This window comes from Liolophura sinensis, chromosome 1 (assembly GCF_032854445.1).
Source record: "Liolophura sinensis isolate JHLJ2023 chromosome 1, CUHK_Ljap_v2, whole genome shotgun sequence".
NCBI lineage: Eukaryota > Metazoa > Mollusca > Polyplacophora > Chitonida > Chitonidae > Liolophura > Liolophura sinensis.
Window position 1 is genome coordinate 5,529,790 of NC_088295.1, and position 22,920 is coordinate 5,552,709.

General features: G+C 41.5%; 1 protein-coding gene across 4 annotated transcripts; it reads right to left on the reverse strand.

Annotated features, from left to right (window-relative positions):
• Positions 1 to 1,547: 1,547 nt before the first annotated feature.
• Positions 1,548 to 13,081, reverse strand: LOC135482021 (protein PERCC1-like). Of its 4 annotated transcripts, none has more exons than XM_064761836.1 (2): positions 12,824 to 13,081; positions 1,548 to 3,215 (listed from the first exon to the last, which is right to left on the reverse strand). In XM_064761836.1, the coding sequence occupies exon 2, from the start codon at positions 3,129 to 3,131 to the stop codon at positions 2,235 to 2,237; it is 897 nt and encodes a 298-aa protein (XP_064617906.1). In that variant the 5' UTR covers positions 3,132 to 3,215; positions 12,824 to 13,081; the 3' UTR covers positions 1,548 to 2,234. The 4 variants fall into 4 exon arrangements, with proteins under 4 accessions (XP_064617906.1, XP_064617908.1, XP_064617907.1 ...); XM_064761838.1 differs by lacking the exon at positions 12,824 to 13,081 and adding an exon at positions 8,018 to 8,070; XM_064761837.1 differs by lacking the exon at positions 12,824 to 13,081 and adding an exon at positions 7,669 to 7,964.
• Positions 13,082 to 22,920: the final 9,839 nt, after the last annotated feature.

Here is a 22,920-nt window from a genome sequence, read left to right on the forward strand (position 1 = left end):
GCAAGTTTTGCATTCTCAAGTCAAGAGTAGGCCTCTTTGATATGTTTATGTATATCGATAACGTAGAAGTTTGCATTTCAAGACGCAATGGATGTCACTCTCAACGATGTACTTTTTAAATCCTTCTTAAGATTTCGGCGTGCATGGAGGGGAGTCCACCTGCTCCTGACTGCCATTCTTAAGTCTCTCAATGTCGTACGGTAGACGGTTGGTAGAACCTGAAGAGGCGGTTGAACCCAGCTGTACAAAACATGTAATTACTCCTCAGAGGTGAGTCCTTGTGATTCAAACCCCGGGAGACATTTCCTGTTAACGTGAGAGACGTTGAAGTGCCCGCGTGGTTCTAGAACTGCCAGGTGCTGTGTTCACCCAGGCTGTGAACATTGTAAACAAGTGGTGCACGGAAGCTAACTGTGCCTGGGCGCTAAAAGATTCTCGCGGTGTGATGATGCCACGAAGACATCCCGTGTTAAAAAAAGAGACTTTCATTGAGCATTCTTACAGTCAAACAGCGCATTTGGAAATATGGTCGAATAATCGATTGATGGAATCTCAACCGAAAATTTCCACTTTAGAATTTTCTTCACAAGATATTTCATTTCTCTTTATGTTGGCTTTTTTTTTTGTCTGAAAACAGATGACCGCGTTGGAAAACGTTTTAAAAGGGTGCTTTTTTGACCTTTGAAAAATGAGTGAGTCAGTGAGTGCTTGGGTTTTAACGTCGTACTCAACAAGTTTTCAGTCATATGAAGACGATTGAAAAGGGGGGTTCTTTACAACAGAGCAGTGTTTCCAGGCAGCAAGAACTCCATGTGTTCTTCGTGAATTTCTGAACTAAGAGAGGCTGAAACTGTTTACACTGACCACACAGGTTTGATCATTTATGGAGTGCCATGTGTTCAGACAAACTCAGATATCCACCAGGTTGGTCATGTTTGATGGTGTCACGTAACGTACGACAGGTGTTTACCGCGCCGCCCCGTCTGTCTGCAAATGATTTTACTGGGACCTCACTCATAACACCTTGCAACCTGTGGATCAACGTGGGTTTCCCTGGGCTGTGCCCGGTTTGCTCCCACCTCAGTACTGGCCGCCGTCGTATGAATGATATATTCTTGAGACGATCGTCAAGAACTAAATGAAAAATCACTCTTAATAATAAAAGACCGAAAGGCTGTCCAATTGTCAATTCATCTCTTCTGGTCAGCTTATATACAGGACGTGAATGTTCGCTATGAATTCTAATTTTTATGACCATAGCCATTTGTAGAAATATTGGTATAACACGCTTTGGGATTGATCCCAGGCGTACACCATTTGTAATACACCTCTGTCACCATTTTTAAATGATCTGAACCTAGAGTTTCAAACAGATGGCTTCGTTGACGGGTGCAAACAGGGAAAGCATTGTACTTTCATCTCTGAGTGTTTAAAATCGCACAAGTGTCATTTTTGTGGCAGTGTTGAAGTTCATCTATTCCCAACTAATCTGACGAATACGCATGTGTACCCCATTCATAACAGGTATACAGAGCAAACTATAGTCATAGAGCTCCATAGTCATTTATTAGGTCTTTTATAATGCGAACACATAAATTAGTCATCTTGTACCCTGGATATGAATGTAAACACTAACAATGAGTGGGTATGTGCCTGCGTTCGACAACAGTTGGGGATTGCCCTGGGTTTACCTTCTTATACAGGCGTAAGTGGATTAAGATTAAGCTACAGATTACGACAATGATTTCTGCCAGGCGATTGGGGAAATATCCTGTACTGTTGTACTGTAAATAACAGAGTTACCCTTGAACAACAATGTATTGCACCTATTTCCATGTCTTTTATGAAATTACAAATCATAGTAAACAGAATAAAGTGTGCGCTGGGGTAAAAATGCAGCCTGCCGGAGAGCTGAATACACTGATTTAACAAAAAATGTAGTTTTCTAGGCATAAAGAAGCTATGGTCTCTGTACGCTATTTTACCCCACCTTTATGTAAGTCACCTTGTACCGTTACGAATTTACAGGGTTTCATGGCAGTTTAGTCAAAGCTGGCTCCATCAATTCGTAGACGAATGTTTTAGGGTTTCTTGGTGCATATAGCAGCGAGACAAACATTCCAAACAATGGCACCATCATCACGTCTGCGTTTATCACGAAAGGATCGTTCCTACAAGCAAACTGACAGTGAATCAGAAACGTTAGAAATTATGCTAATGACGTATATAACATTTCATGTGGAATCTGTGGAAGTCATGCTCATTTCACTGGAAGAGAGTTCAGCGTGGAACTCTCCTGTCTCACTGACGCCCCCTGTCCAGTGGTGTAGAAGATCGCTAAAGTCAGGGGCTTTGTTCGCCTGCAGAGACCCAGCCATGCTGACCTGTGTCGTCGGACCAACAGCAAAATTTGTCTTTGGCTCTTTCCAGAAACTTTCTGGCAATTTTCGATGCGCCATTGGCAAAGAATTATTATTCTTGCTCTGGTCAGTTTTCAACCGCTTGGCACTGTTTCGTCCATTTTTAGTACTGCTTTCTAAGTGTACATTACGAAGTCCGTATTCAAACAGTTCTCCGAGAGGCCCTAAACCCGCATGTCTGTCCATGTGACCGGAGAAAGCCTCCTTTTCCCCTGACGCCTGTCCTGTGGAACTTTTGCCAGATTTTCTGGGCCTGTCCGTGTCTCCGCCTTGAGCAATCTTCAGCAGATCAGCGTAATATAATTCCCGTCCAGATTTACCGGAAGTCCACTTCTCTTCGTAAATATCACAAGAATCCTCTTCACCTTTCCTGCGTCCAAAGAACTTCTGAATATCACTATTTGCCATGTCTACAAAGTTAAGCAGCCTTTGTGTGACGTCTTGGTCGTCTGGTGATGTAAGCTGAGTCACGTGACAGATTGGTAGGGGCATGGTGTCGATTTCGTCTTCGGAGTAATGCGAATCGTGGTCGCTGAAATCGTCATCGTCGTCAAAACTCACCGAAAATACTTCAGTCATCGGGTGTTTGGTGTGACCGTCATACTGCTTCCTCTGAACCAGTCCGTACGGGATGCTGGTCACGTGATGAGGCATCAGGAGCGGGGAGAGGCGGTCACGTGGCATTAGCGCCATAGTCTCGGTGTCGTGCATGGCGTCCGAGTCTTGACGCGTTCACGAATGCTGAATCAACACTTTTCCACTCCCATGTAGTATTCAGTCCACGAATTCATCAATCTGAAATGAGAAGGTTGTACCGTTAATATTACTGCTTCAGTCGGTGTCCCTTATCCATTACCCAAGAATATCAAGTTTAGGAACTGGTAAGAACAAATGAAAAGCTTCAGTCAACTTTGAAAGGTGGATGCACCCACTGTGTTTATGGACCCACAGAGCTTTGAGAAAACCCAATAAAGGCAATTCGTTGACAACTGACAAACTTGTGTTGGAGGTTTTACTCTGCACTCATCAATAATGTAGATATGCGACAGCAGTCAACAATAATCTGCGCACACAAATTTAATGATGCCGATTTTATCAGTGAAATTATCATTTCAAAGTAAAGTCGTGTATTAACAACAATTACTACACTACAAATAATACACTGCAAAGATATACATGTATTTTTGGAAAGCATTCGTCTGATGATTTAGGATGCCATCAATGTACTACTACAATCTCATAAAACAACGGGCAGTGATGCTTACACCACCACTAGCTTCTGTTACAACAAACTCTGACACTTAATCCACCACTAGTTTCTGTTACAATGAGCTGTGATAATTATTTCACCATTATCTTCTTTTACGGGAACCGTGATACTTATATCACCACTATCTTCTACTGCAAGAACTGTGAGCTTTAAACCACAAATAGTTTCTGCTACAAGTATTTCTTGACACTAGCTCCTTTTGAAATGATGTGTGATAATTTTGTTACAACAAACTGTGATACTTGAACCACCACTAACTTCTGCTGCAACGAACTATGATATTTACAACTATCTTGTGTTATGGGAACTGTGGTACTTATATCACCACTATCTTCTGTTAAAGAAACCGTAAACTTTAAAACCACAACCAGTTTCTGTTACAACTATTTCTTGATACTAGCTCCTTGCACAGTGAGATGTGATACTCACACCAGCACTGGTTTCTGATACTATTTCTTGATTCGAGCCGTGGTACATAAACCACCAGTAGCTTCTGTTATACGAACTGTGATGCTAAAATCATCGTTATAGCTTCTGCTACAACGAGCTATGACCACCACTAACTTCTGTTACTACAAAGTGTGGCAATACCAGTCAGGAAGAGCTGTGATATTTATGCCAACACTAGCTTCTGGTACAACGAGTTGTGATACTTTTACCAACATTAGCTCCTGATAAAACTAGCTGTGACACTTATGCCAGCACTAGCTCCTGATAAAACTAGCTGTGATATTTATACCAACACTAGCTTCTGGTAGAGCCAGCTGTGATACTTTTACCAACATTAGCTCCTGATAAAACTAGCTGTGATACTTATGCCAGCACTACCTCCTGATAAAACTAGCTGTGATATTTATACCAACACTAGCTTCTGGTAGAGCCAGCTGTGATACTTTTACCAACATTAGCTCCTGATAAAACTAGCTGTGATACTTATGCCAGCACTAACTCCTGATAAAACTAGCTGTGATATTTATACCAACACTAGCTTCTGGTAGAACGAGTTGTGATACTTTTACGAACATTAGCTCCTGATAAAACTAGCTGTGGTACTTATGCCAGCACTAACTCCGGCTAAAACTAGCTGTCATACTTTTGCCAACACTAGGTTCTGGGTACAACGAGCTGTGATACTTTTACATTAGCTCCTGATACAACAGGTGTGTTACTTATGCAATAGTAGTTACTGGTGCAATGTTAAATGACAATGACACTCACAAATATAAGTGTCTTATACCGTGACACTTATGTCAACACTGGCTCCTGACATCATCTCTGATTCTTACACCAGCACTGGCTCTGGACACAGTAAACTATAATACATATACCAACTTAATTCTAGTATTTTTTTAACCTGATTCGGCTGAAGCCATGGTACTAGGATACGTGTAACTTGCTACTATTCAAGCATTTACATGAACAGTTAGAATAAAACCCTAACTGATATAAATTGACAAGAGGATCTATTTTGCCGATTACGTACGACCATTTGCCAACTATCACACTGTCGTGATACAATGACATTTGATAATCATACCACCACTTGCTCATTCAGATAGCTGTCACACTATCACAATCTCCTGGTTATGTCCAAGCAACATACACTTTTGAGAATCCAATGCAAAAAATCAACAGTCCCTTCAGACCAATCGCACCGGCGTTCTCTCCGCGTGCAGTCGGACAAAGGTACTTCTGCCCAAACATGGCAAACGGACAGTAGTTCATCCGGACACGGAAGTTTTCTGCGTTTGCATTCGGACAACAGTTTTTTGTGCACTCTGGAGAGCGGCTCTCTCTGGATGCCCAGGCAGCAGTTCTCGCGAAGCACCCTGACAGGAGTTCTCTCGGAGCACCTTTACGGCAGTTCTCTCTGGGATCTCTGGCAGAAGTTCTCTCGGAGCACCCTGACAGCAGTCTTCTCCGGGCACCCAGACAGCAGTTCTCTCAGGGCACTCTGACAGCAGTTCCCTTGGAGCGCCCTGACAGAAGTTCTCACTAGGCACCTTGACGGAAGTCCTTTTTGTTATTCATCTTATTCATCTTCCTATCCACGCGGAAATTTTCCCTACCAACTCGGAAACAGCGATCTCTGTACACTCAGCCTTTTTCAGCACGCACCCAACTTTGCGTAAAACAGTTTTCCGTGAATTCCAAGCATTTTTCTCAAAACGACTACAGCAGTGATTTGTATGTACCTGAACAGCAGATTTTTTCTAGAAACACGGGAGAGTCGTTCGAGAGACTGCACCCTGTATATTTACGGTAACCTCCCCAAAGAGCGTGTTGCCCCGCTGACAGACCACTGATTTATGGACCATTCCACCACACTGTTTGTACAACTAATGGTCCCAACTTCAGATTACTTCCACTGTCGCCTGCTCGTATCTCAGATCAATATTGAACAATTACCACACGACCGCAGGAAAAGATAGATTTAAGCCAGCCTACTTCCTTCAGCATGTCAAGATCTCATGTCACTGGCTTCATCCTTCAGCATCTGCGAGTTAATCAAACCAGGAAGTCAACTGCGATGTAAAGTGAGAATATTTTACATCGCACATCGGTAATTTTACATTACCCCAAGAATATTTTATATAATGGTGTATGGTGAGTGACAATTGTACAAAGATTTGATAACCAGATAATGTATCCACATATAAACAAGCCCAGGTCGACAAACTAGAAGATAACACCGTAAGGCTCATCAAGTTAAAAATGTTTTCACCAGACGTGTCTAAAATTTCATCTAATACGTGGGTTATTTGTCGTTCATTATTCTGCAAAATTAATTCTTTACTTGATCAAGAATCGCAGAATTTGAATCATTCTTGTGACTGGTCGCGTGTCACAGTTTGAGGAAAATAGGTGGTGGGAGCTGTCCGGAAGTTGAGATTGTTCCAAGTGCAGGGACGTGACCAGAGTCCATTGTTTTCAATCTCGGTCTCCACTCATGTTTTTCAATTACTGCTAATTCGAGAGGCAGGCTAAGTGGTCGGTTGCTGTGGTCGTCTCCAACATTTCGGAAACGTGGTGGACAGACCTGGATACGCGAAGGTGGCAGAACGTGCATGACTTTAGCTGACCGTCGAGTGTTACCATGGAAACCACTTCTTTTGGCAAGCGGTTCTCTGGATCAAGAACGAAAAAAGCAGTATTTGGCCGATAGAGACATCCAGCACTAATCTGTCAAGTATGACAAGGGGAAAGTCTGAGAGTGACAACCCAGATTGAAAATGGAAACGCCAGGAAATGGAAGAACACTGGAATTGTGGGTTGTGTACCTGTAACATTTACACATCTGAAAGAAATCCTTCTGTAGAATGCAATCGTGAATCCACTCTACAAACACGCGAAAGTTTCATCATACAACAAACATGAACACACAAGAAAAGGTTCTTGCTACAGGTAAGAAACAGAGTTTCATCATTCCCAGAACTTTACACTCCATCACTAGCGGTGCAGTGTGTGAAAGCATTAAAAATACAATTCGTAAATAGTCCATTCTTTGACTGAATGGTCTAATTATTTTATTTATTCACTTATTTAAAAGCTGCTTAACGCCATACTCAGGACTTTTCGACTTATACAAATGACCTTTGACGAGTTACTTTATAAACGTCGATGCTCTTTCATAAACATCGATGGTGTTGGTGGAAGGCAAGTTGTTTCCAGCGAATTCCATGCAGGAGAAGTCTCTTGCTGATTATTCTCACCCAAGGATTGTTTATTAATTAGTTCTTTACCCTCTTACAGTAACAGATAAACTGTCCTCCTTATGAAACTATATCCAGAGGGAAGTCCCAGGGCTTGCACACACATGTGATGTATACAGGTGAAGTATACAGGCTATAACTAGGTGTACTAACAAGTATAAAACTACTGCAATAATAGAACATAAGAAAATGGGTTAAAAGTTTATACCAACCATACAGTGACACATATATCCCTCCTTAAAGCAGTGTACTTACATGTACTTACCTATCACCGGAGATCAGCAGACATATATATATAGTATAATAGAACAGTCAGTGTGCAGGGCCTCTACTAGATGTGTGGGTGACGTAAGTTCGTCCTCCGCCCACAGTTCCCCGGCTGTATCTGTGGGCACTTGTCCACTCTGAGCGGACTGTCACGCTGACTGGTTTGGACAATCATAAACTCTGCAGCCATACATGTTTGTAGCATCCACTACAAGCTGCGCTTCGCAGTGGGCGATGACAAGTTCTAATCGTCTAAACTAACGCAGTCCATTTGGGTACATTGAGGTTGCAAAATTCAATTCCCTGTCTCTACTGTAGGCTACTAACAACTCCCCTGCCTTACCCACCATGAGGTCCTTAGCGCTTACAGCTGTGTGATCTCTGCACCAAACCGCGCCCCCGGGAGGCCCAGATCATCGCAGGAGAAGCCCTTTACCTGACAAGCCGAGTGTTTGTCCTCCCCCATCCCAGTCAGGTCTCAGTGATTTATGCTCCGGCCGGGGGTTTATCTCAGTTTTCTTCACATGTCAACTTCTCCTGACATGTAGCGCAATTTTACCAAAACAATCCATTACTTGGTGGGCTTTCATTTCTACTGTCACTTAGCAAGTCCCGTCACCCGGGACACACGCCTATCACGTCGCCTGTATGCGCTATATCAAACTTTACGAGGGGAATCGATGGGTTTGGCGTTCAGCGGTAAATGACAAACAAAACTCGATGGAAATGAATCATTCGTGTCCACAATTTTATCGGACCCTATCATTGCTTAGTCGCCTTTTTATCTTCCTGCCAAATCTGGTTTTAACAGTATCAGGGACCAACTATTGTGGAAATGTCTCAGTTTAAGCCTCGTGGAGTCAACCAGGGGCCGTGGTTCTGCCCGGCACTGCGCTCGGTCCGGGGTAACCGGCGCTAGGCGTGTTGTCCCCGAGGTGTGGCGGACTACTGCTTAGCAGCGCGATCCCTGACACGAGGCTCGGTAAGCCGTGTGGGGACAGAATATATTACCAGATATCACATGTCGACAATAAACCATCATCAACCGGACAAATGAACTGATAAAATATTCAAATTGTAAAAGTTACACGATTGCAGAGCTACCCGAATGAAACCTACGTAGACATATCGGGTGGGCCAGAAAAAACCCTAAAACGATAACCCTTTTAAATATACAATGATTCATAATGTTTCAGACGTGACTTGTGATTTCAGAAATATTATTTAATGGAAATCAGACAACCTTAATGAAAATTTGATCACCATAGTCGACACAGCATTAACACAGCAACAAACAAGTACACATCTGAACTGTGCAACGTCCCAGAGACTTGATGTCACTCTCTCAGACGTTGAAAATGAAATTAATTAAAATGTTTCAAGCATAAGGCGTTGATTACACTTCTTTGATAAACCCCTGAGCACCATACGTGAGATACTATTAATTAAGACAGAAACTAATTTAAACACCTGCAATGTATATATGCCGCATTATATATATATATATATATATATATATATATATATATATATATATATATATATATATATATATATATATATATATTCAACAATGTCTGTTAAATATCAGTGGGTTCAGTACTGCCTTCGTATAAGCGAAATATTCTTGAGTGTACGGCGTAAAACACCAATGAAATAAATAAATACATTTAAGAGCTAAGATTGTCGTTTTTTTCTGGCCGACCCTGTATAAAATAGACTTTTTGAGGTAAATTTGGCTCTTACCCAAGAGCCTCTTGAGATAACAGCAAGTTTTTCCAAAACCTGTCATTTTCCAGTGTATCAAATAATTTAGATTCAAAGGCAGCATGCGGGTAAATATTTTGACTATACACTGTGAAGAATCGGCGACATAAAATAGGGTAGCAATTTAATTCAGTGGTCTATCTTAACAATATCGTTGCTTACTCAGGTAGTCTATGGACTCCTCATATACGGCCATATATACACAGTAGTAGTGCGGGCTAGATTGACTGTTATTCATATGAGACTTGAAATAATGAGAGCATAAATAGTTTTAATAGCTGTTTGTTTAAGTCACTTCTTTCATTGAAGGCCAAGAGCATGTTTAACTCAAATAAAAAAAATAAAATGAAATAAAACAAAACAATTCACATCATTTAAATTAAGAATCTCATGAAATGTGAAATATTCAGGTAAGCAGAAAAACGTGTGGCGGATGCACGGTAAGGGTCGTCTTGAAGTCCCGTGATTTCAGCCGATGGTGCCTGTTATCGCGATGTGAAGTCAGCGCTGAAAATTCGGAAACCAGGTAATCATCCTTCAACACAATGGTAAATTAATCTCACTCTTGAGAGACAATTTGTCACCTAATTAGCTAACACAAGTTCTTGTCCTTCTACAAGTTGGCGGAGTTACTCTATAAAATATATACCTGTATATGTACCTGTAGGTATGAACAAACCCGTTGCAATGCCACATGTCTTGTATTAGTATTTCATTTCCTAGCACAATAACTCACGCTACCGGATTAGTTTACGTCGTCTATTGAAAGTGTATACAACCAAGAGTGTGCTCTAGATATGTTTATTTTATTTGATTAGTGCTTTTACTGCCTAATGCCGTTCCCAGGAAAATTTCACTGCTACTGAAGATAGTGCTTGTCACGCATGGGTTATTTGCATGAATCAGGACACAACTTGTCTTGTAATGAACGCGAAATTCATATACCACCAAAGAGTTTGGGGAAATGAAGCTTATAGGTCACTTAGATTGTAAAGAAAACAATTAAATGCACAGAAGTGAATGTAGGAACGGCGCTGTATATAACATAGGCCTACATATATATATATATATATATATATATATATATATATATATATATATATATATATATATATATATATATATATTACATGAATTATACCAGCGAAACATTATCTTGTTCCTCGTTGAAAATGTACACCGGAATCACATGCATAGTTGAGGTCATATACGTGTATACACTTCATTGGTATGACATTTATTAAACCTGCACTGGGCTCCTGCGTTTGACAATTAAATGTTGCAAAGGAATAAATAACTAAAACTTGTCTAAACACACTCATCTCTTTATATGAGGTTCACATCTGAAATGCACAACGTCCAAGAAACAGTGGGCTAAAATGCAATGAATTAAAATATTTCGAGCATAAGACGTTGATGACGCTGAACACACATTATTTAAAGAATATTTCACACCTTTGCTGAAAACATGAGCACCATAGATGAGATAGTATTAATTAAGACAGCAACTAAGCAGCAACATGCCAAACTTCTTTTATGTACAGTTGAGACTATACGTGTATACACTTCATTGGTAACGTATGACATTTATTAAATTTACACAGGACTCTTGTATTTGGCATTTAAAATGTGCCGAAGAAATAAATAATTAAAGTCGTTCTAAACACATTCAACTCTTCATAAGGGGCTTCTTGAGTACGGCTGATGGCAAGACCATACATCCCGCAACTGCTTTTGAATATGATATTATTTCTGATTCATATTACTTGAATGCAAAATTTCTAAGCACAAATTACAGTACCAGCTTCATCTACATGTAATAACTAAATTTAGGCCTATAACACAAAACACGGATGAATGTACTTATCACTGCTGTTGGTATATTTATTGCACAATTCATTTAACTGTCCTCAATAAACGTAAAGAAAACTGGTCAATAAGACAAAGAAGAAATGTTAAATTTTCACCTATACTGAATAAATATGTCCGTGAATATAAGTACACGTCACCTGTGCTGCCTCAACCACGGTGCTCTTATGTGTTGCTTCTATTCAAAGAATTTTAGCCTTCCCAGGATTTCACAACAGAGGCTTATTCCAATACATGTATGTACATATGTTTTATAACATATAGTCCTACATCAGACATAGTTTCACACTTGAAGGGATTTAAAAACTTTTGCGTACATGGCCACTAAGAAATGATATTTTGCCTCAGATAATAGGATTTAACAATACAGTTTACCACAATAATCCTGTTATACAATTGTACAAAGTCATAGTTCTTTGACCCCACTATTGTTTTCAAATCCACGGAGAAAGGGCATAATACTTCTACAGATCTCCACATTGCTAAATAAATTATCGGACCAGCAAGACATTTTCAATAATTAAATAATTTTAATATTTAACTTGTGTGCGATTGAAGCCCACGGAGAGCTTTTAAAATTTTACACGGAAATTTTAAATCCGTAGAGTGTACCTTGTAAAACCTACTGGGCACGAGTTGTACACAATATTGTGACAAAAATGCACATCCACATAATTTACCAACAGTACACAAATTGTGAAATTTGTGCAACTCATCCAAAATAACGTGTATCAGTACTTAAGTAGCAAATTGCAACATTGTGGGTGTGTAAATTTGTACACAACCTTTTTTTTTCACAGATCAGAACTAGCGTATTTTGATCTGATTGTTCACTGGGAAAGGTGTATTTCGCCATAAAAATATTGCCGCCAGGCGTCTTGTCTGAATAGATAATGTAGTAGGTCTGTTTTTGGAAACCTGTTACTCGTGATGATATTTATGTCAGTACCGTAACTATGATGTGGTGTTTTACAATCAAATCCCGTCACTGTCTAACTTCATATCCCACTCGAACGGTTCAGTTTACTCTTCGAGTAAACAGCCGTACACAAAGACAACACAACTGTAAGCAAAAATCACATGGGAATATACAAACAATAAACGAAAAGCAGGCTCTTGCTGTATAAAGACCAAAAAAACCGTTATAACCATGTATGAAAATCACAAGCAGTTATGCAGGTGTGTTTCATCTGTAATTCTCTTGGTCGACAACAGTACGAGCCGCTCAGATATTATTCTAGTCCTGTGTTAGTACTGGGAAGATATCTGTGACATACAGGCTATAGACAGTGACTATGACACGTTGAAGTTCAGTAAATGAACGCACATGCAAAATCGCAGGTCGTGGATTATGTGGCGTAAAACGTGTAACACAGTGAGTTTTTTGTAGTATAGTATTTCCGCATTGATTTTGAAATAAAAGTAAAGTTCTACAGAACACCTAGTGATAAACCATTGATCAGATATACGTGATTGTCTAGAAGAAACGATTGTGTAAAAATATGCCTGGAGCCTACCTGTAAACAATGAGCAGATTAATCCCGCAGACAGAAAACACCTAACGGGTTCCTCCAGTAGACGTTCATCTCGGCACCTTTATACCACTCAAACTCCATCGTAAACAGCTTTCTCTGCAATCTCCGAGTATGATGACGTCGATCACGGGGCCACGTGACCAACACGTGGACAATGAGGCACGCGTAGAATTCGGTCCAAAGCTGTGAACTCAGTCATTCTGTCCTTTATTACGTCACAATTATCGGTGTACGTGAGCTCATGAAACATACATGAAGTACACACTCATTACAACGTCACAGAAGAAAACATTTGGACCATCTGTGTAGCTCGCTCCTTGAGTCTCCCATTGTTACGTCTGCCAAATATTACAATAATGTAATGAAAAGAGATATCTCCGCGCCTTGAAATCAAAGTATATCTCAATTAGAACAAGTGACATGCACAGACTGACCCATAGGGTTAAGAGCCTCCGGTGAGAGAGCTCGTGAGGGTTTGGATGTTATTGGGCGAGGACAGCAGCCAGTCGCCGCCCAGTGGTAACAAATAGCACGTAGAGGCTACAGCTGCCCGTGAGGCTCTGTGAGTTCGTGTCCCCCAGGAGCTGAGATTAGTGGCCGTTTATCAGCGATGAGTACCTACGCCTGATAAGACGCGATATGTTCACGCTCACATAACACATGCCCTGCATGGTCAACTACAAAACACACCATTAGGAATATGAAAAGAAAAATCCTAAAGGTTCAAACTGTTGTCGGGTATTATATGTTCTATGATCTTCAGGTGTTCTGCGATTTTGAAGTTCTGAGAAAAAAGAAATGGTTTCCAATTACGTCATCAAGAGAACAGATATGTTGGTAGGCCTGTATTGTTTAATGCAGTCAAAAGTGTAATGGTTTCTTAGAATGACCACAGCCAGAAGGGCATAGGTCTTTCCGATCAGTATATATTGTCAGTAAATGCATACTTCGTGAGTTTCTCAGAATGACCGCGCTGTGTAGTTTGTGAGTGTTTTTCTTGCATCCGACCCAGCGACAGGCTAAGGGTTTTAGGGACTTGTTACCTAAACACAGGCGTGCGAAGGACAATAATTTTCTTCAGGTTAGTGACATAAATTGGACAAAAGTTTCTCTGGATCCGTGCCATGAACAGGGCAGTATTTTGGGGGATTGGCGGAGAAAGAAATATATATATAAAAAAAATCACTGCATGTGTTTCAATTAAAGGGCAATGGCTTGTCGGGATTGGTGGCGTGAACGGCACAAGAGTGCCGTGCCGTGGAGAGGGCAACGTGTTTTCAATTCTCGGTACTGGTGGTCGAAAAAGGGCAAGAGTTTCTTTGGATCCGTGTTGTGGAGAGGACAATGTGTTCAAATCTCGGTATGGGTGACCTAAACAGGGGAAGAATCTCTTTGGATCAATGTCGTGGAGAGTGCAATGGCTATCTGAACTTAGTGTTGTAAACAAGGAGAGAGTCTGTTTGGATCTTGGTCTTGATCAGTCAAAAATAGTAAAAAAGAGTTTTAGTAAATCGGGCCATGGAGAAGGCATTGACTTCTTAAGATTGGCCGCGTTAACGGTACTAAAGTTTCTTTCGGTTCGAAGGGTTAAAAACGTCCATGCCAACAGTATGAAGGTTTCAGCTGAACACGACTGCTGACAATATTTATGCGTCGAAACAGTCACACGTATGAGTGACGTGGAGTACAAAATAAGTTTGATTGATAAACCTCACAGCGTACAAAAGGTACAGAATGAGCATTGTAAAATAGCAATTTCTATGAGAAGCATGTCTCGTCCAGTTACTTTCATCACGTTTGTAAATATTGGTTGAGTACAATTTGTGAAGCTATAGCGTATAAAAAAATTGCTTCAAACTTAGTAGTAACTTAGTATACATGATTTTGAGAAAATGTTGTTGTTTATGGTTTAGCAACATGGACCATTATTTATTTATGTATTTGATTGGTGTTTTACTCACTTATAATTATGCGGCCAGCATTATGGTAGGCGGAAACTTGGCAGTAACCGGGGGAAACCCACGACCATCCGCGGGTTGCTGGAAGAAACATGGACCATTAGGCTACATGTACCATCGGTTTTGCTCATCCACATTTACCGCGGTATTACCTACAACTTGGAGGCCATTTGAGGTCAAAAACATTTCTGGAGATTTTGGTAACGTGGCCACGTAGACAACATGTGCTCATGGTGACAAAAGCGTGTGTAACGTAACATAAAAACTTCTGCAGGGGAGGGGTGAGGAGATCAGGCTCTGACATGACTAACTACCCAATACAGACGTAATATGTCGCCCTAGTCAACAGACACAGGCTTATCTCCTGCTCTCATGACAGCTGCTTATCTCCTGCGAATCTTTCTTACAAGTAGACAGGCGTACAAGGGTAAAAACTGCCAGTTAAGCTCAGTGAAAGACAAAACAATGTTGTTCGAAACTCATTTTTTTTCTTCTTAGAGGAGGGGTGGTTGGCATTAAGCCATAATAATCATTTAATTTTTTATGATAAACATTCTGACTTTATGCGACAGCTGTGCCAGCGAGAGCTGGATTCGAACCGACGACCCTATTACTTTCAGACCGACCGGCTAGAACGAGTGCGACGCTTTCAAGGAATTAGCTAACGATGAACCTTTTCCACATTGCACAGTAAAGACAAGCGAAGTGATTTTGAAGAAATACCATTATTTCTGTTTTAATTAAAGGATACAGGAAAATGAAGAGTATAGTTTTAAGGCAAATGAAGAAATAAAAGCCAAAAATGTTTTTTTCTTTTTCGAGGCACGTTTTATATTTCTTAATAACCTCTCTATTTTAGGCACATTTTAAGGCAATGCTCGAAAAATATTCGGAAATTGCGTCATCGAAGAACATACTTGTAAGGTGGGGTCAATATACTTATTATATGAAGGTCATTTGAGGTCAAAAAATATCAACGTCATGTGGCAGTATAGGGACTTTTAACCAATCGACCTCGATTCGTTGTTGAGTTTGGCATAAATTTAATGGAAACGTCTTTTCGTACGTCTAACCATTCCTTCATGTCCTTTCCTCATACAAGTACAAGATCACAGCATGGAGAACGAATTTTTGGTCAGTCAGGGTTTTATTCTAACTGTGTATGGAAATTATTAAATAGTAGCAAATTTATACGCTTTCTAGGACTCGGAGTTAAGCTAGATTAGAAAAAGTGGAGAGATGTTAATAGCTATATAACAGACGTCATTGATCCTGGATTACTCAAAAGGCTGTGTTGTCGACATAAGGTAGATCCTCGCCTTCCTTTAGCTGTAAGTCTGTTGCATGTTTGAGGGCTGCACTTTATACTTTGGAAATGGATATGATACCTTATAGTGATGAATAGTATAATCATGAATCTGGTTTTATAAGGTTCTCTGGCTCAAAGTTTTAAGGCGTTCCTTGCAAAACATGAGCCCTTGTACCCTTGTGACATCATCTACACTCTCCACCATGGACTATTCCAATCTATCGACATTAAGAAGACCGAAGACTAGCTCGCCTGTGGCTTTATTACAACGTGAGGACATAAATGGACTTCTGTTGGTTGATTTCCTCTTGTCTCTCACATATTTCCTCTTGTGTCTAACACGTTTGATCATGTCTCTCACATGTATCATCTTGTCTCATACATGTTTCATCCTTTCTTTCAGAGGTTTCCTCTTGTCTCTCAAATGTTTTATCTTTCACAGATCTCATTTTGTCTCTCACATGTCTCCTCTTGTCCGTCAAAAGCTTCCTTTTATTTCTCGCTGGTTTCCCCCAACCCTGATAAAACCTGGCCACCGTCAAAAAAGTGAAATATATATGGATATAACGTAAAACGACCAGCCAGACTCGATTTAATGAGACATTTAAAATTAAATACAGAAAAAACACCTTTCATATTAAATTCTAAATACAACCAAACCTATCCAAATCAGATATCGGGACATATATACACAGCACTTCAGAACCTCTGGACTATTAGCTAAAAACCTATGTGATAAGATAAGTGTATATTAGGAATTCTCCAATCATCTGCCTTAACCCGGTCTCCCAGGTAACCGCCATGACAGGGCGTCTTTCAGGTGAGAAGTTTAAAACAACACTGGAGCCTCCGTAGAAGACGCATTCCTGTGTTGTTGTGTTCGGCGTGTCTACTATGTAAGGTATGGATGAGTCGTGGAACCTTCAGATTATCACTGTTTTGAAATTTAATACGGATAAATTTTGACAATTTATCGCCAAGTGAACAGAAACACTTTTCCATGTATTATAATCCTGCGTAAATACAATCCTATCGGCATAAAGTAAATATAGGAACTCAACAACCTACGCTTCTCTGACAGTCGTTATTACCTTTATCCTTCTTCCAGCCTGGAATAATAACCGCTGCGAGTGGAGCGTATCAACAGCCAGGGAAAAAACTTGAAAGCATCTCAAACACGGCATTAATTAAACTATTTATTGAAGAAAAACCGGCGGATTAGGCACCACTGCTCATTGTAATAACTCTTGACTGCCAAATACAGTGGTAGTATAGGTCTTATACACTATTATTAACTACTGATACAATGGTACCCATTAGATATGATCGTTGGCCTGATCATCATCATTGGTCTCGCGGTTACCTTGACTACTGATACAACTGTACCCTTCTGACATCATCACTGGTCTCATGATTGTCTTGACTACTGATACAACTGTACCATTCTGACATAATCACTGGTCTCATTGTTGTCTTGACCACTGATACCATTCTGCTCGTCCGATATCATTATTGATCTCGCGGTTATCTTGACTGCTGATACAACTGTACCCTTCTGACATCATCACTAGTTTCATGGTTGTCTTGACTACTGATACAACTGTACCATTCTGACATCATCACTGGTCTCATTGTTGTCTTAACTGCTGATACAACTGTACCCTTCTGATATCATCACTGATCTCATGGTTGTCTTGACAACTGATACCGTTGTTCCCGTCTGATATCATCATTAGTCTCGCGGTTATCTTAACTACTGATACAAGTGTACCTTTCTGACGTCAATACCGGTTTTATGGTTGTCTTAACTACCGATACAATTTTCACGCTTAGATTTGTAGAATACATCAAAGAAAGGAGTACTGCGAATGAGTACATACAATGTATGTGCATAGTTGAGGGAACTTCTTAAACACGAGCTGTCCACACTGGGACTGTCATTGGTACCTGTAGATAAAGAGTCAGTGGAATAAGCATCGAATACATAGTCGTGAATTTCAATGTCATTCAAGATCATTTTCCAACATGTGTACATTATGGTATTGGGAAAACAATACTGTCGTATTCCTTTGTAATGATTGCAAATAGTTGTCAAAGTTCCGAATCGTAGGAAACTGTACCATATGGAAGTTTGGGGTAGTCCTGTAATTTTCAGCTTTGCTGAGCAAGTATTTTTTCTAAGTTTATTTAAACAATTCAAGTGCAATAATTTACAACATATCGTGGGAGTTATGTTACGAGCACTTCAGCTCGTTTTACGGCAATCACCTCTCCTTTAGGTTGTCACCACAAGTATCCTGATGAAGTCCGCTCAGGCCATGCCGCCTGGTTTACGTATCCGCGGTGTGTAGGGCTGTGTTTGTACAGACGGCTGGCTCCACGTTAACCCACTACCGGTCCAGTCCTGATTAACTGAAATCAGAAACAATCAGACTTCATTTGCACAGGTTACCAAGTTACGCTAAATCCCCTGCTAGAAAGAGGCTTTTTTATTGCTCTGATAGGTTATTTAGCATGGGACTTTAATGTGATGGCATCACAGCATGTAAGTAATTTTAAGCGTGCTCTGGCGCCTATAAATTAATTGTAAGAAACAAGATAATATTTTTATTTACAAAATTATGCTTAGGCCATGGGGCTATATGGCGTATAATTAAGTTGCTATTGCATGTATTTAAGCATTTACATGAACAGTTATGTATATATATATATATATATATATATATATATATATATATATATATATATATATATATATAGTAGTACAGAGCGCTGCGAGCGTACATGAACAGTTATGTATATATATATATATATATATATATATATATATATATATATATATATATATATATATATATATATACACATACACATATACAGTAGTACAGAGCGTTGCGAACGTGTCTTATTGAGGCGGGGGCGGTGATGTGGTGGTGTCGCTGAGTCCGCGCTCTGTCATTGAGTCCGCGCTCTGACCGATGGCGCGATCTCGCGGTATTGGCGCCTTAGTTTCGTTGTCGTTCGCGTTGACTGACCCGTGGGTGACCTCCATGTGTCGCGCCAAAACTGAACGTCGACTTGCATGGTTGGGTTGAGTAGCTCTTTCAGCTCCATGTTGCGCCAAAACTAACCAATGGGTGAACTCCACCCGCGCCCAAACTGACGAAGAGGAGGATGAGGCAACTGAATTTTGTTGACAAATGCATGTATACATAAAGAAAATCATATAATGCATATAAGGGAGACTAAAGTATGAAGCATATAAGAAAAGCATAAATAAAAAAAATTTAAGACAATCATATGAGGGAGAATTTTACTGAGATGTATTATTATTTTATAATATAGTGTGTGTAGTATAATATTCGTATTGTATAGTTATGAGGGAGAAGGGAGCAAAACGTCGGCTTATAAAGTTTGAGTGTTGAGTTGTGTGGCGCCAAAACGGACCAATGAGGTGGTTGGGTTGGGTGTGTGTGTTTTCCCGCTCAGTTATTTCGTTGAGGTCCGCGCTGGGTCGTCCACTGAGCGAGGAGGAAGAGGAAGTCGTGCTCCAGAAAGGAGCAAAATAACATTGTATAGTGTAACATTGTATAGCATTGTATAGTATAACATTGTACAGTATAACATTGTATAGTATAACCTTGGGATTGGGGAGGGGGTGGGGGATGGGTTGTCGTGGGTGAGCTTAGTTTGTCGCTCCAAAACTGAACGTCGGCTTGCAAAGTTGGGTTGAGTAGCTCCTTCAGTTCCATGTCGCGCCAAAACTGAGCAATGGGTGAGCTCCATTCCGCGCCCAAACTGACTAATGGGTGAGCTCCATTCGCGCCAAATCTGTCCAATGGGGTGATCGTGCGGTTTTGGCGCCTGAATTTCGTTGACGCTCGCACTGACGGTATAAAAAAAGAAGGTGTGTCAAGAGAGTTATGCTTATTCCGGCTGTAACACTACTACGCTGCGATCATGGTTTACGGAGAAGGAGGAGGAGAAGGAGGCTTTACCTATCGGACGTGTGCCAGGCGGTTTTCCCGGCGGGACAAATGGGTGCGCCATGTCCAGACGCAGGACGCCGAGGGGGAGAGGTCACAGTTTACCCGGCGGGATCATTGGGTGCGACACCAGAGGACACCCCACGCAGTGAGGCATGAAGAGACGCAGCACGCCGAGGGGGAGAGGTCGCAGTTTAGCTGCGGCACGTGCGCCAGGCACTTTTCCCGGCGGGGTAATTTGGTCCGCCACCAGCGGCGTCATGAAAAACATCGGGTGTGGAAATGCGAAGGGTGTGACAAGACCTTCTACCGGTTGTGGGATTGGCGTGTCCATGCATCAACGTGCTGAACAAGGAAAGGTAAGTCACATACACACACACATACATTCTTTGGTAAAAGCCGAACGGTTTGTACCATTTCGCTTCGCGGTGATGCTACCGTCTATGCTAACCTCGTAATGGGTAGGCTTGTAAAGTTTGCGTGCTTAGCTGCTTGGGGCCAAAACGGACCAATGAGGTGGGGTTGGGCGTGTGTGTTTTCCCGCTCAGTTATTTCGTTAAGGTCAGCGCTGCGTCGTCCAGCGAGCGAGGAGGAGGAGGGAGTCGTGCTCGAGAAGGGAGCAAAATAACATTGTATAGTGTAACATTGTATAGCATTGTATAGTATAACGTATAGTATAAAATTGTATAATATAACATTGTAACAGTGTGTACACCCAGCCTGTTTGCAACCAGGGAAATCACGTGGTCTCTAGCTTCTTTATTGTCTTATAGCATAGCTTGTCATGTCACATAATTATCTGTTGGTATCGGCAGTCATACCTTTTCGTGTATGTGCAGAAGCGAATAGCGGCGGGCGATGACCTAGCGAGCATGATAACAAGTGGGCTTAAGTTAGCCATACAGGCCGCCTGGTCAGTTATTTGATTTCTTTTGAACTCCTGGCATTAGGATCGTGTTAATGAGAATGTCATTACTTTGCTTAGTGTCCACGCTGCGATGCCCCCGTCTAGTGTGGACACATCGCCTCAAAAAAGGACTTTTCTTTCTCAGTTGGTATACCCGAAAACCCGCCGTAGTATAAACACATGCCGCATTTCGTACGATAAATGGCCCAATTTTCGATACTTGAGATTTACTGGTGAAATGCATTCGAAGTGACACAGCGAGTGTTACATAGCCGTATGCTTCCAAGTTATCAGCTTATTTCTCTTGGTCTGCAATTGGTTTGCTGTGTTGTTTGCATCTTAAAGCATTGATGACAAGGCTCAAACATCTTTGGTATGGAGAAAAACATTTTAGCAAGGGGAATAAATCTGGGGTGTATTATCATTGTATAATGAGTTACCTCTCCTGAATTTTATGGCGCGAAACATATCACCCACCGCTGTTCGCTTCTGCACATACACGAAAAGGTATGACTTTAGATTCCAACAGATAATTATGTGACATGACAGCCTATTCTATAAGACAATCCAGAAGCTAGAGACCAGAAGCTAGAAAAAGAAACAAAAAATAATAATACTAAAAAATAAATAAAGAAAGAAATACCAGGGGCTCTTTAATGGAAATGGAGCCCAGGTGTTTCCGCGGGATACCTCTCAGTGCGCTGGACACGGTGGAGAGCCTATTTAACGTCAACATTCAAGTGTACCAGCTCGTCCCCATGGACAAGTTGTACTCGACTCAAGTCATCCATCGCAGGGCAGAGCGCTATGCTTCTCCCACCATGCGGTTAAACTTGCACAATCAGCATTTCAGCTACATCGAGGACATGAGACGTTACGCCTCAAATGTGTTCTAAGAGCTTTAATAAGCCATGAAAATTACGACGGCACGGTTAAACGTGCACCGACGCCGTTCGCCGAAAGTACCCGGGGGATGTATTCATCAATCAACCCACTATTTTCGAAGTGTTGGCGGACATGGGTATTTACCTCCGGGAAGGTGATGGCAGAATATTCCCTTAGCGAGCATGTTACGACTTCGAAGCTTACCTGGCCCCTGTAGACGAAGTGATGACCGGCTCAACGGAATGGACGTCCCAACACATCCCCATGAGTGTCAGCGTGAACGCCAATGTACCGGACTACGATCAGCCCGTGTGCTTCATCTCTACCGGCGATCCCCACGCGCTCGTCGAGCGGATGATGGTTTACCTCAATACCATCAGCGAGATCAGTAGCGCCTGTCTCACCGAGCGTTACGCCTACATCCTGGACCAGTTAGACGAGAGCCTCGATCCCAACGACATCAAACCGTCTTACACTCGGCGGGTGCGGGACAAATTCGTCGGCTTCAACTCGGGTAACTACGACCTGAACTTGATCAAGCAACAACTTTACCCTCACCTGGTCAAGGGCGGTGATTTGGAGTGCGTTATTAAGCGTAACAATAACCACATGGCCCTCAGCACGCCGCAGCTGAAATTTCTGGACATTCGAAATTACCTGGCCCCTAATTACAATTACGACAAGTGGGTAAAAGTTTACGACTGCCGCGTCACCAAAGGGAAATTTTGTTACAGCTACATAGACTCCCTCGCCCGGCTGGAGGAAACGGCACTTTCACACCGCAACGCTTTTGATAACGATCTGGCCCACCAGTCGTGCACGGACGCCGAGTACAAGACCCTGCAGGAGGTGTGGAGGAAGCACGGCATGCGTACCGTAAAAGACTTCCTGCGGTGGTATAACAACCTGGACGTGATCCCCTTCTTGGAGGCGGCGGAGAAGATGGTGGTGTTCTACCAAACCATGCATGTGAACGTCTTCAAAGAGTGTATTAGCACACCAGGACTCACCCTCCGCTACTTGTTTCATGATTT